This window comes from Hemiscyllium ocellatum, chromosome 3, assembly GCF_020745735.1.
Source record: "Hemiscyllium ocellatum isolate sHemOce1 chromosome 3, sHemOce1.pat.X.cur, whole genome shotgun sequence".
Classification (NCBI taxonomy): domain Eukaryota; kingdom Metazoa; phylum Chordata; class Chondrichthyes; order Orectolobiformes; family Hemiscylliidae; genus Hemiscyllium; species Hemiscyllium ocellatum.
The window spans coordinates 66,247,535-66,261,163 of NC_083403.1; the positions used below are offsets into that span (position 1 = coordinate 66,247,535).

A 13,629-nucleotide genomic window follows, 5' to 3' on the forward strand; every position below is an offset into this window, starting at 1 on the left:
TCTTACTAAGGATAAGTTCTTGTACATTGAGGTTATTCTAAAACATTTCAGCTATTTTACAGGAAAATAGGTCCACAGTATTTATTGGTATTATTGCTTCATGAATAAGTTTTCACAAAAATTCAAGAAGTTAAAATAAAGTGGGATTTGAAATACTGGATTAGCAAATATTGAGCTGCACGAGAAATAATAGTTTTCAAGGAAATCTAAGTTGTTTCAAAATCTATGGCAAAGTGAATTGAATCAGTGAGCAACATGGTGAAGTTGAGGTGAGTATCAATTTTGTTCCAATTGTTTTGTTCATCTGATAGTACTGTAATAAACCTTTTGGAATTTATGACAATGCTGCAACTGATAGAAAAAAATCGAAAGGCTGAAAGCAACTGATTTCTAAATCTGCTGTACACAGAAGTGGCCTACAAATGTTGTGATTGATAAGAGGCATCTTCAAGGGAATTTGATAAGTTCTGTAAGTTGGAACCATACATTTTTTAAGTGCCAAGAAGCTAAATAATCAATGGACCATCCTAGAGTCTTTACACAGAATCATTATTCTTCATGGGAAGTAGCGCAGTAATAGTAATCCAGAACCCTGGGTGAATATTTTGGGGATGGAGGTTCATATCTCACCATGGCAAATGATGGCATTTGAATTTAACAATAATCTAAAAGAAAATGGCATAATGACAGTGATATTACCGCTACCAATTTAATTAAAATCCCATATTGTTACACTAATGTCATTTAGGGAAGGAAATTCGCCATTTTTACTTTGTCTGGCCTATGTGTGACTCCTGACCAATATTGTTGACTTTTAACTGCATTCTGGGCAATTAGAATGGGCAATACATTTTGGCCCAGCCATTCATGCCCATACCCCATCAATGGTTTATTTAAAAGGTATTGGGTGAAAAATGTAGCAGATTAATCAATTATCACAGATTAATCTATTTTATTTTGAAGAATATGTTTATCTAACTTTTACCGACCAAATAATTGATCAACTAGCTTCTCATTAATGATAACCTTTGGAATTTCATATTTCTGACTGGTGCCTTTACTCTCTGGTCACTACAGGCTGAAGAAGCAGTCCTGAAGATTGATGGAGGGCCATGCTATTCAAACAGCAGGTGTTGCTGAGACAGAAGCTCTTTGTGCTGGGCAGCCTTGCTGTTGGAAGTCTCTTATACATAGTTGCCAGAGTTGGGAGCTTGGATAGGTTAGTATCCTTCTGCTATTTTCACATGGAAAGGGTAACATTTATGCTGCATCCCCTGTATGTTTTTTTTCTACATATTTTATTTCCTCAACCTTGTACTTTTTGAAATTGTGGTCGAACACGAGTTGACACCTACTTGTTCAGAATCTCTGAAAGTCCTCCTGAAGACAAAATGTTTTGCCAGTCTGATGATGGAAAAGTGTGAGTGCAAGACAACCTGAGGTTTACGCAACATCTGTTCTTTCGCCGTTGTAAGTCAATAGCAAACTGCCAAAATGGAATGGATGTGAGAGAGGAGCCTAAACGTAGCACATTATTTAAAATATGCAGATATTATACAGATTATTTCATTGTGAGGTCAAACAACTTGCTGTTCACATGATTATCACAGGAGCATGATATCTCTAAAACAATCGATTCAATTTTGTCCAACTTTTGTTATAAATTTTAGAATTAAAATTGTTTAGCTTTATTTGATGGTGGTAATTAGAAGATCCTTAGATTATCAGGAATTCTGCTGAATTTATTTCAACAGTTCAATAGTTGGATCACAAAACCATTGTTTTCAGGTTAATCCATCTTTAACATAATCAATATTTCAGTTGGTTTGATGCTTTACGTAAGCAGAAACATTATGTAAGTTTCCAGACCGTGTTACTGAATAATGTACACAGGTAACACCGTTTGCTCAGTATGGACTAGGTATGATGGGAGAAGGAAAAACCACTCAACCTACAGACCACTTGTTTACAGACACTATGGTTGTCTTTATCAAAAGTGAGCCTAGCCATAATGCTATTGCTACCTCAACTTGGCCGCACTCAGGAACAGACAGTAAAAGAGATATTAACCTAAACCCTTGCTGACTGAAGGAACATGTTATCTAGATGACCTGCTCATAAGATTCTCTGCCTCACAATGGCATCACAGCTCCTGAAGCCACAAGGGCGCTCCCTGTCTCCCCAGGAACCCAGTCAGCACAGTGTCCATGCAGACCAAATGGCACCAGGATGCTTGAGATGAATGCTTACTGCCCTATGAAATTATAGCAGCCAGGATGCTGAATATTAGCACCTTTTCTTGAGATTAACTAACCTCCTGTTGCTATTGTTAACTGACCGATACTGCCGGATTAGCAGCATTTTTCCTATTAAATATGATTGAAACTGCATTGTCTTGTAATTAACATCTATCTCTTGTAACCCTATAAGAAACTAACTGTACCTGGGGCTCAGGGAAGAGGGCTTTTGACTAAACTGTGCAGACTGTCCGTTTTACATACGTGCGATCAATTTCTCTTCCCATGATTATTGTGAAATAGACCAGCATTTGTCAATTTCACAAGATCCACGTACAGGCCTTATTTATAATTGGACAATTCTCTGACAGGTTTTGGTATGCCTCTACACACCCTGTCTGTAAGCAAACATACCACTTGACTAAATCCAAAGAGTTGGAGTACCTCAGCTTACGTCCCCACCACCCCCCACCTCCACACCCCACTAGCCTTCAAAAATATGGCTCAGTTTCACCAGCCAAATTTAAAGTATTTATCACCACTGACCTCAGACAAGCTACCTATTGCTGGCCTTGCAAGGAAATGAAGTAAGATTATACCTACGTGACCACTTAAGTAATTGTGTAACTGAGGACATTTACAATTCCTGACCTTTCCACTCTCTGGCTGCTTTTCTCTGTGCAGTTTTATGTATTAGTAAAACTAAATATGCAGGGTTCCTTAACAATTTTGCTTGCATTAAGTTTCACAATAAATAAACCACAAACTTTTGCCTTTTACCTTTTCTTCCTTTTGACCTATGTCCCTTGTCTCATCATATTTTGATCAAATTCTATTACAGGAATGCCTTTTCCCAGTTCAAGTGGAAGGGCAAAGACCTGAAATATTAATTCTATTTCTCTCTACACAGATATTACTTAACTGGCTTCTGGTTTTCCGGCAGTTTCTGTTTTTATGTCAGATTTCCTTTGTCTATTGTATTGCCAAATGACGGAATTAAAACAGTATGAACAAAAGCATTAAATAACAAAGATGTTGTGCGAACTCAAATATTAGCAAAAGTGAAATTATTTTGTGCAAATAAAAATCACATAGGAAGTTCCTGATTGCAGCTATAGCATTCAAGGTGGTATTGAATATTGTAACCTAGACTCATGAGTCACCGAGAACGCACTCAGGTAAGATCTGGGTCAGGAACAGAAATAAAGAATAAAGAAGTAAAAAAAATAGTGATTACGCATTACACTCAAGACCAGTGATGAAGGGGAGTTCATTAGTATCTCTTTTTGTTACTAATCTCTATTCAACATTAGTCATTGTTATACATGTCCTGAATTTAATTGTAGGTATCGAGAAGTCGACAAAGGGAGGACAAAACCAAAACAAGGATAATAAATAGAACAGGATATTAAGAAACACCAGTAAAATGAATAGGATAATGTTGGAATTATTTTGAATAAATATAAACAAAATAATAGATAAAAACAAAAGAAAAATATAATGAAAATCTGTTATTTTTAAAAGTGGATAGTCCCCCATCAAGGCATTCATGTTTTTATTCCTACCTGATCCTGAACTGCACATTCCAAACTATACCCTGAGATTTATTATTGCTGCAGTTGCCTTGTGTTTTACTCAGCAGCCACCAAAGTGACCCCACCCCCACCACTGACAACCCCCTCTACTCCATACCACATTTCCCCACAAACCCCCAACGCTAATTCCACAGCCTTTCACGATCATAATCCCGAATTCAGCCTGTTGGCCTATTAATTTGATTGTTTAAAAAATACAAGAAAAATAAATCATTTCACCACATCTGCTATTTTGTATCTGGAAGGAAAATTGGCCATCAGTTTTAATTTGATTAATCAACAACATTTTGTTTGAAAAATGGACAAAACCAACTGCTAGATTGCCATGTGTGTCAAACTAAAACATTTCCCATACAACTAAACATCAAATGAGTTCATAATGCCACATCCTGTCAGATTTTCCATGTCTTCAGATGTCACCAGCAGGAATCGTGACGACTAAATTATGCATTATGGATTCTATATCTATTGAATTATAATTGGCAACCATCTCCAATAATAGTCACATAAGTTTAAAAACATAATCATTTTTATGAGTTTTTTAATATAATAGTGGTGTTCTTCTAGTTCCTTCTTTTTAAAAATAAGTAACTAACCTGAAACCATCTATAATTGACTGATAATGTTTGCAAGGGACAAACAATTTAAATTGGATTATTTTGCACATTCATACCAGATGGGGTAATGTCAGTAGGATCAGAGGGAACACATTTTACATTAATTATGGTGTACAGGTGTTTTGTCTGAGGGAATAGTGAAGCTACTGATCCCCAGAGCATGTGTATAAATGACAAGTCACTAGTGCCGAGGGAAAAAAAAATGCAGGAATGCTAATCAATAGTAGAAAAAGTGATTTTTTAGATATTGAAAAGAAAATTGATGTATTTCACTGACTGGTCTCACTGTTACTACCAATAAATAGATTGCTCTAATTTATGATTGGAATCAATAAATCTTTGATGAAATCCATTTCTGTAATTGTTCTGTAGGGCAGACATGCTCAATAATTTAAACAGAAATTTAATACAGTTATGTCAGCTATGTGTCATAAACTGACATCATGTTAATATGATTTAAAGCTCATTTCTTTCATTATTATTTATATGATATAGAAAGCCTGTTATTTTCCAGAGTCTGCTGTGGTGTGACTGAAAGAGCTGCTTTTGCTCTTTCTCCTGCTAATATACCTTACCGGCCTGATACAACAGATGTTGTTTCTGAGCATGATATAGATCTGACATATTATGTCCAGATTGTAAGTCTTCATTTATTCCTGAACATTTGTTTTAAGACTTTCTAAACCCTGTTTTGTGAAAGCAGCTATTTAGCAGTGAAAGATAGCTTTTTGACAGTGGTATGGGAGTCAAGTGTAATAAGGTGCTGACAGGAAAGTGGAACTGACAGCACAACCGATCAGCCATGATCATATTGAATGATGGAGCAGGCTTGCGAGGCCAAATGACCTATTCCTGATTCCAAGTCTTACATTCTTCAGCAAAGGCTTGTAGTTCAGCTTCAGAAAGAAAAATCACAAATTATTTAAGTCCCTTACACATGCCACAGTGGGTAAAACAACTATCTAATAATATACACATGCATATTGCGAAATAAGATCCCAGATTCGATCCATGGATCACTGGTGTGGCTGACCTCAGTCAAAACAATGAAAGGCTATCACAATCACTTCTGGAGTTGGAAGTCGAAAATCGGCAGTTCCTAACTCCTGACCTATTCCAGAAAGCAATGTTAGAAAATGAACGTGTTAGTGAATATGATTTAAGGGCATATTTGGGATTAGCTTTGGCCCTTTTATAGTTAATAATTTGCCAGCATTCAGTGTCCAAGTGCAAAAAAAAGTAATTATTATTTGCCTGATGTATCAGAGGGATGTCAACACAAGGGGAAACCATAGTCAACATTAACTATTGCCTTCAGGGAAGAGAAGAGAAAATTAGAAAGAAAAGGAATGGGCGTGGATGGGATCAGTTTGTTTCACTTAAGATTCATTGTGTCAGAATTGACTTAATAGAAGGAAAGCTGCAGAAACACTTTAAAGAGCTTGGTAAAGAGAAACCTGAGAGGAAAAGAAAATAAATTGCAACTGAGGAAGGACATACTAGTCAAAAATATTCTTTCAGTACCACAATGCAGCAATAGTCAGAAAGATGAAACGGTAAAAGATGCAAACAGCCTTGAGACTCAGGATAAGCACAACATAATAAATATTCTGAATGACTGTTCCCTCCAAGTATTCACAAGGGAAAACACAAGCAACATGTCTTTACCAAACACAAGTACCTCTGATAAAATCAGTGACTTGTTATAAATGAGATGGAACTTCTAGGGAGGCTAAAGAGATTCAAATCAAATAAAAACCCAAGGGAAACCTAGTATTTTTCCTTGTGTTCCAAGAGATTAGGGTGTTGACTTGCACAGCATTGACAATCATTATGAGAGAGTCCAGAAGATTGACAACAGACTAATGTGATTCCCACATTCAAGCAAGGTGACAAAACAGGCTAGACATCAAAACCGTTAATCCTTCTACATTAAAGGTGCTGTATCTCCTGCCTCATAGCACTATGCCTGCTTGGATGCTTCTAAACCATAAGTGGCCGGATGTTCACTTGCTCAACAAAGTCGGTTTGCCCCTTTTCCTCAACACTGCCATAAAGTTTCATAATGACACCAACGATCTTCAATAGCCACGTGAACATCCAAAAGAGCTACAAAAATTTACAAATGCAGATGACTTTGTGCTGGCAACACAAACGGCCACCTTCAAAGATATTGAATGGGGATCTAAATGCTCTTTTCAGATAATTATGAAGTAATAGAGCTACAGAGGACAACACGGAAACAGTTGCTTTGACCCATTATGTCCGTGCCAATCATTGAGCACCTCTCTACTCAAGTCCCATTTTGCAGCCCAAATGCTTTGTATTTTATTGCACTTCAAGTGATCATTAAAAATTTCTTAAATGTTGTGAATGGGTTCCATCTCTAACATCCTTTCCAGCAGTGAGTGCTAGATACACATCCTTCCTTAAAGTCCCTTGTTAGCCTACTGTCCTTCACCTTAAATTTATGTCCCGAGGGGTCTCAGTAGTCTGGCTGTCATTTCTGAATCCTAGTAGCACACAAACCCACCAACACTCTCAACAAAAACTAACAAACTTAACAGACCCAGTACAACCCATGGACAAAACCAACATCATCTATAAAATTCCATGCTACAAACACTACGTAGGACAAACAGAAAGAAAGTTAGCCACCAGGATACATGAACACCAACTAGCCACAAAAAGACACGACCCTCTCTCCCTCGTAGCCCTACACACGGATGAAACAAAAACCCACCATTTCAACTGGGACAACACATCTATCCTGGGACAGGCTAAGCAAAGACATGCCAGAGAATTCAAAGAAGCCTGGCACTCCAACCACAATGCCATAAACAAGCACATAGATCTAGATGCCATCTATCAACCTCTCAGAAAACGAACAGGAAATGACATCACCACAAACCCCAGGAAGCCCATCCAGGAGAAAGATATAAATAGAAAACAGGAGACAACAGCTTCACTTCACTTGGAGGTCGCCACTGATGATGTTACCTAGCCAGGTAATGAAACGTCTGGATATCAAACCTACAGCTCAGCGAGCAAACCTACACCCTAAACCTCAACCTGAGCTACAAACCTTCACAAATCTTGCGACTTAGAGAAAAAGAAATATTCAATTGCGGAAAAATTGTAAAGAAAATCTAATGCCCATGGCTGAGAATTCAAATATTTAAGTCACAGTTGGGCTGATATTTCAACCTTGCTAGCATTTTGTGGCCTCCTCTACACTGAGGAGACAGGCCACCTACTTGTGGAACGTTTCAGAGGACATCTCTGGGACACCTGAACCAACCAACCCAACTGCCCCATCGCTGAATACTTTAACTCCCCCTCCCACCAAGGACATACAGGTCCTTGGCCTCCTCCATCGCCAGACCATGGCAACATGACGCCTGGAGAAAGAGCGTCTCATCTTCTGCCTAGGAACCCTCCAAACACAAGGGATGAATGCAGATTTCTCCAGCTTTCTCATTTCCCCTCCCCCCCACCTTATCTCAGTCCCAACCCTCAGACTCAGCACCACCTTCTTGACCTGCAATCTTCTTCCCGACCTCTCCGTCCCCATCCCCTCTCCGGCCTATCACCCTCACCTTAACATCCTTCTACCTATCACATTCCCAACGCCCCTCCCCCAAGTCCCTCCTCCCTACCTTTTATCTTAGCCTGCTTGGCACACCCTCCTCATTCCTGAAGAAGGGCTTATGCCCGAAACGTTGATTCTCCTGCTCCTCGGATGCTGCCGGACCTGCTGCGCTTTTCTAGCAACACATTTTTCAGCTCTGATCTCCAGCATCTGCTGTCCTCACTTTCTCCTAGCATTTTGCCCACCAGTTCAATGGAGATGCTTGTCCTAGAGCAGGTTACGGAGACCCATCAAACCATTTAATATTATCATGACTTTGAGATTCAAGTTTACTTTCCTGCTTGCTCACCATATCCCTTGATTCCCTGAGAGACCAAAAGTCATTGATTTTATTAAAGGTATTTGTGTTTGGCAAAGGCACATTGTTTGTGTTTTCCTTGTGAATACTTGGAGGGAAAAAGGTTGTAGGCACTGAGGGATTGAAAGGCAAGGGAGGAAAATTCTTGAGTACAGTGCTGCTGAAGATCAATCCTGCATTGTTCTTTTTTTTTGCTATATAATTTTTATTTAGCAATGAAACAAATAAGGATTTAGAATAAATGTTGAAGGTTAATTTTCAAAAATCTCAAAAGTGGAAATGATTAAGTCTTTTGCAATTTTCTAAGTACACTTCTTATAGTTTGTCACTGCCACTGACATACTTCAACACAGTTATAGTGACCTATGGGGCTCAACCTTAAGTTGGGGGCAAAGACCCCGTGCGTCCTCCTCCTCCCGTCAACACAGAAGTGACATTGAGCATGAATGACAATGATTGAACCTGGTCAACATACTGCACAGCCATTAAATGACTGTCACTTGGCTTCAAGTTGGCTTTATTGCTGTATTACATCAGAGGCCCTGCCTCTGAGAATTGTTAGCCAATCAAATGACCATGAGGTCTCTTGTCTCAGGTGCCATGGCCACTGCTGGGACTCCAAATAGTCCTGGAGAAGAAGTACCAGATGTAAAGGTGAGCTTGGTGTTTCACCTCGATCAGGCCGACAGGTCTGTTCAGGGCCAACATCATCAGCACTGAGGGGAAAAACAGATGAGGGTTTCACCTGGCAAGCTGTGCAAGTATTGTTGGTTTCTGCTGTTGTGGGTTGCAGGAGAAGGCATTAAAGAAGGCAGGAGAATGCCGAAATGGTGATTAGTAGAATGTATTCAAAACCAACTGAGGCAGATGTTTTTGTTGATAAAAGAATCAAATTTCTGGGGTCAGACAGAAAAGTGGAGTTCATGTCACAAACAGATTAGATCTAATATATTGAATGGCAGAGCAACTCAAGAGGCTAAGTGGCCTTCTCCTGATCCTATTTCTTATGATATTATGAATTAAATTGTCGTTCCTTCATTGTCACCAGATCACAATCCCGGAAATCTTCCTATTTCAATGCTGTAAGTATACCTATACCACATAGATTGCTGCGGTTCTCACCATAGTTGACAATGCTGACCTTGCCAGTGATGCTCAAATCCCATGAAAAGAATTAAACAAAATATTATTCATACTCTCTTAACATTAAAACTGTAACAATACAAACAAATTAACCCTTGTTTTTTGGAACTGAGAGTGAAAAGTCCCATATCACAGTAATTTATTTCAAACATACAATTATTAGGAGATAACTGACTATGGTAGAATGATCTCATCATTACCAACTCATGGCAAACCCTCAGCTTCTCAGAATCCAGTTGAAATGTCAAGGAAATACTGCGCTTTCTTAAAGGGAACACATGCTAGGATATTGGAATTACAAAGAATTAGTTGATGTAGGCTGATAACTAAGGTACTAGGGGTCTGTTGACAGAAAAATGGTTTTAGTCTGACCATTAATGCAGTTGATGGGCAATTCTCAATAAATGTGTTTGAAAGGCACACCCCTTCCATACAATCCAGTTGTTTTGCTGGACATCATGCAGATTCCTTGAATAAAAACAAAATACTGAAACAAACACAAGGAATGCTGAAGAAACTCAGCAGGTAGGGAGAAAAACATTTCAATCTAGAATGACTCTTCTTCAGGTGAGTTGTTCAACTGTTCTTGTTGCCTGTTACTGGTGATTTCAATGAAATAAGTAGGCAGCTTTACCTTTCTTACTTTCGACATCATAAGGGTGAGTGTTCTCAAACAGCAAAGCAGAGACTTCATTATCCGAATGACCAGAATTCAAGTATACAGGAAAGTTTAAGTCTTCTGCCTCCACTAAATGAATGACATGAGCAATGGACCTTCTTAGGATAAAGAGCAGATCATTTAGGATTGAAATGAGGAGAAATTACTTCATTCACAATGTTGTGAATCAGTGCCTCCACCACTTCCTATGGCAGCTCATTCCATTCACCCACCACTCTCTGAGTGAAAAGTTACCACTCAGATCCTTTTTTAAATCTTTCCTATCTCACCTTTAACCTATGCCATCTAGTTTTGGACTCTCCCACCCCAGGGAAAAGACCTTGACTGTTCACACTGTCCATGTCCCTCATCATTTTATAAACCTCTAAAAGGTCACCCATAGCCTTTGATGCTCCGGTGAAAATAGCCCAAGTCTATTTAGCCTTTCTCTACAGCTCAAAACTTCCATCAAAGTAATATTCGTGCAAATCTTTTCAGCACCCTCTCAAGATCAACAACATATTCCCTATAGAAGGGCAACGAGAAAGGTAACTTTCTGAAAAGGTCTGGCATTTCTACATCTGGATATTAGTCATGATGGTGAAATCCAATGCACCATTGTACATGGTATAGTGAGTGATCCAGTACTGCTCTGTTGACATTAAATGCAATGTTATCAAATCAATCACATGGTGTTTATCTGGCTATATGTGTGGATAAAATAGTAACCTTTTGAAATACATTTCCTGCCTCACCAAAAAGTAAATATTCGTATACCTAGGATCAATTTTTCATCATCCTGAGTTTCCACTTTGCTGTACTCTTCTCCTCTTTATACAGGGGTAGAGAGATGACAGTTCAAAAGTAATCGTGCTAACATATTCCTAATGTTGAATCATTCTATTTGATCCCATGGAGTTTAATTGGTACATAAGAGCATTGCAAGTGACACAAATGGGGAGGGACGCTAAATTCATATTTTATGTTGCAGAAAAAGACATGTTGGCACTTGACAATAAAAAGTTCTATTCCATTTATAAAACAAATTAATCTACTTTCAGAAAACGGACAGCAAATCTACTGTTATATTAAAATTAATATTCAAGAAATATACGGTATGCATGCTAAACAGCTTCTGGAAAATTAAGTGTAAATTATTTAATATTGCAGTATTAGATGTCAGACATGCTCGCTATTTTCCCTGCTTTATCACTCCATCATTGCTGTCAACCCCTGTCCATTTTTTTCCTTCAGTCAGCAAGGTTGGTGATTGGGGTGAGTTTCTGAAATACTTCTGATGATATTAGTGTTCTCTTACTAAAACATAACATGTTTATCATAAGATGTGGGGACCATGTTTCTCCTCAAAACATTTAGTCCAAAGGCCCAATAGCCTGCCTGGAATACTTTTAAGGATTATTTTCACCTCTGAGCAGAAATGTGTTGTACAGCTGTTGTAGGATACATCTGCTTTCAACAGAATAGGAGCCATAGGATTCTAGAAGAGGCCCACTGCTCCACACTGCTCCTTACCACTTGATAATGAAGATGAAAATGCCTCCCATGAAAAGAAAAAGTTCAGCATATCTAATTAGTGATCTCCTAAATCAGTCTTCACTGAGATCTGTGGAGATAATGTCCAAGTCCCCTGAAACTGAATCATTTATAATTTAGGGTTATAGTGAAAAAGAAAACATGCTTGTATTATGATAATAACATTCTTCTCTGATAACACAAGTTATTTATTAAGGCAACACCCAGAGTTAAGCATAACTTCAACTGAAAGATATTTTGATAACTTTTGATAATGGATGTCATTACGGCATAATGTGAGTTGAAAATCTTAAATGCCATTGTATACATATTTTCAATGGCTCACTTCAATGTGGTTAAATTATCACAAGTTTAACAAAAACAACACTTGCTGGTGAAATTCAGCAGTGTGATCAGCATTTTTGGAAGTAAGCAGAGTTAACATTTGGAGTCCAGTGACCCTTATTCAGAATTTATTTCTAAATGGTCAATGGACAGGAAATTTTAACTCTGCTTTCTCTCAATAGTTGCTGCCAGACTTGTGGAGTTTCTCCAGCAAGTTGTTTGTGTTTTAGAGTTCCAGCATCTGCAGTTCTTTGTTTTATTATACTGACCACATTTGTTTCATTTCAGACTCCAGCCTACATGTCCCATAGAAGGTCAATTTGGGGACCAAGAGCAAATCATGCTTCGGGCATTACAGTACAAACGAGGCTTGTCACATGATTTACGCAAAGGCAATGTTACAAAGGAACAAATCAGACTACACAACATGGTGCAACAGCTTCCCCAGGCCATTATTATCGGTGTCCGCAAGGGTGGAACACGGGCCCTTCTTGAAATGCTGAACTTACACCCAGCTGTGGTCAAAGCCTCGCAGGAAATCCACTTCTTTGACAATGATGAAAATTATGCTAAGGGTATTGAATGGTACCGGAAAAAAATGCCCTTTTCCTACCCCTATCAGATCACTATTGAGAAAAGCCCAGCATACTTCATCACAGAGGAAGTCCCTGAAAGAATTTACAAAATGAACTCATCCATCAAATTGTTGATCATTGTGCGTGAGCCAACGACCCGAGCCATTTCAGATTACACTCAGGTGCTGGAAGGCAAGGAAAGGAAGAACAAAACCTACTACAAATTTGAGAAGCTTGCAATTGACCCAACTACCTGCGAGGTAAATACTAAATACAAGGCTGTGAGAACTAGTATATACACAAAACACCTTGAGAGGTGGCTCAAGTACTTTCCCATTGAACAGTTTCACATTGTGGATGGTGATCGCCTGATAACTGAGCCATTACCTGAACTGCAGCTAGTGGAGAAGTTTCTGAATCTGCCCCCCAGAATAAGCCAGTATAATTTGTACTTTAATGCCACCAGGGGGTTTTACTGTTTACGATTTAACATTGTGTTTAACAAGTGTCTGGCAGGCAGTAAAGGACGGATACATCCTGAGGTGGATCCCTTGGTTGTTAACAAACTGCACAAGTTTTTTCATCCTTTCAATCAGAAATTTTATCAGATCACTGGACGGACATTTAGCTGGCCATACAAGTGATCACTGCAACACTGTGTGTTGATGTAAAGCAAAAATGTTTAATCAAAAGAGTGATATCCAAAACTTTCAAAAGTTGTCGATCAACAGTAATTTACTGTTTTTTTTCAGTAAATAGGATGAAATGGAGATGACTATATAATGGTTTATTTTCAACAAGATGCAGTTATTATATTTCAGGGTGTTATACTTCCATTTGGTCATTTCAGTAAAAAGAAGAGATTGATGTGAATGTAAAGCAAAGATAATTGTTTTATAGTCATATCTATAGTTTCTCATAAATTCTTATAAAAGGGATAAAAGTTAGATTTTGAGGAATTTATTACCACACCAAG

General features: G+C 38.4%; 1 protein-coding gene across 1 annotated transcript; it reads left to right on the forward strand.

The window, feature by feature from the left end:
• The first annotated feature begins 1,112 nt into the window (after positions 1-1,112).
• On the forward strand, positions 1,113-13,297 carry LOC132835349 (heparan sulfate glucosamine 3-O-sulfotransferase 5). The gene is made up of 2 exons (XM_060854802.1): positions 1,113-1,219; positions 12,367-13,297. The coding sequence occupies exons 1-2, from the start codon at positions 1,113-1,115 to the stop codon at positions 13,295-13,297; spliced, it is 1,038 nt and encodes a 345-aa protein (XP_060710785.1).
• The last annotated feature ends 332 nt before the right edge of the window (positions 13,298-13,629 follow it).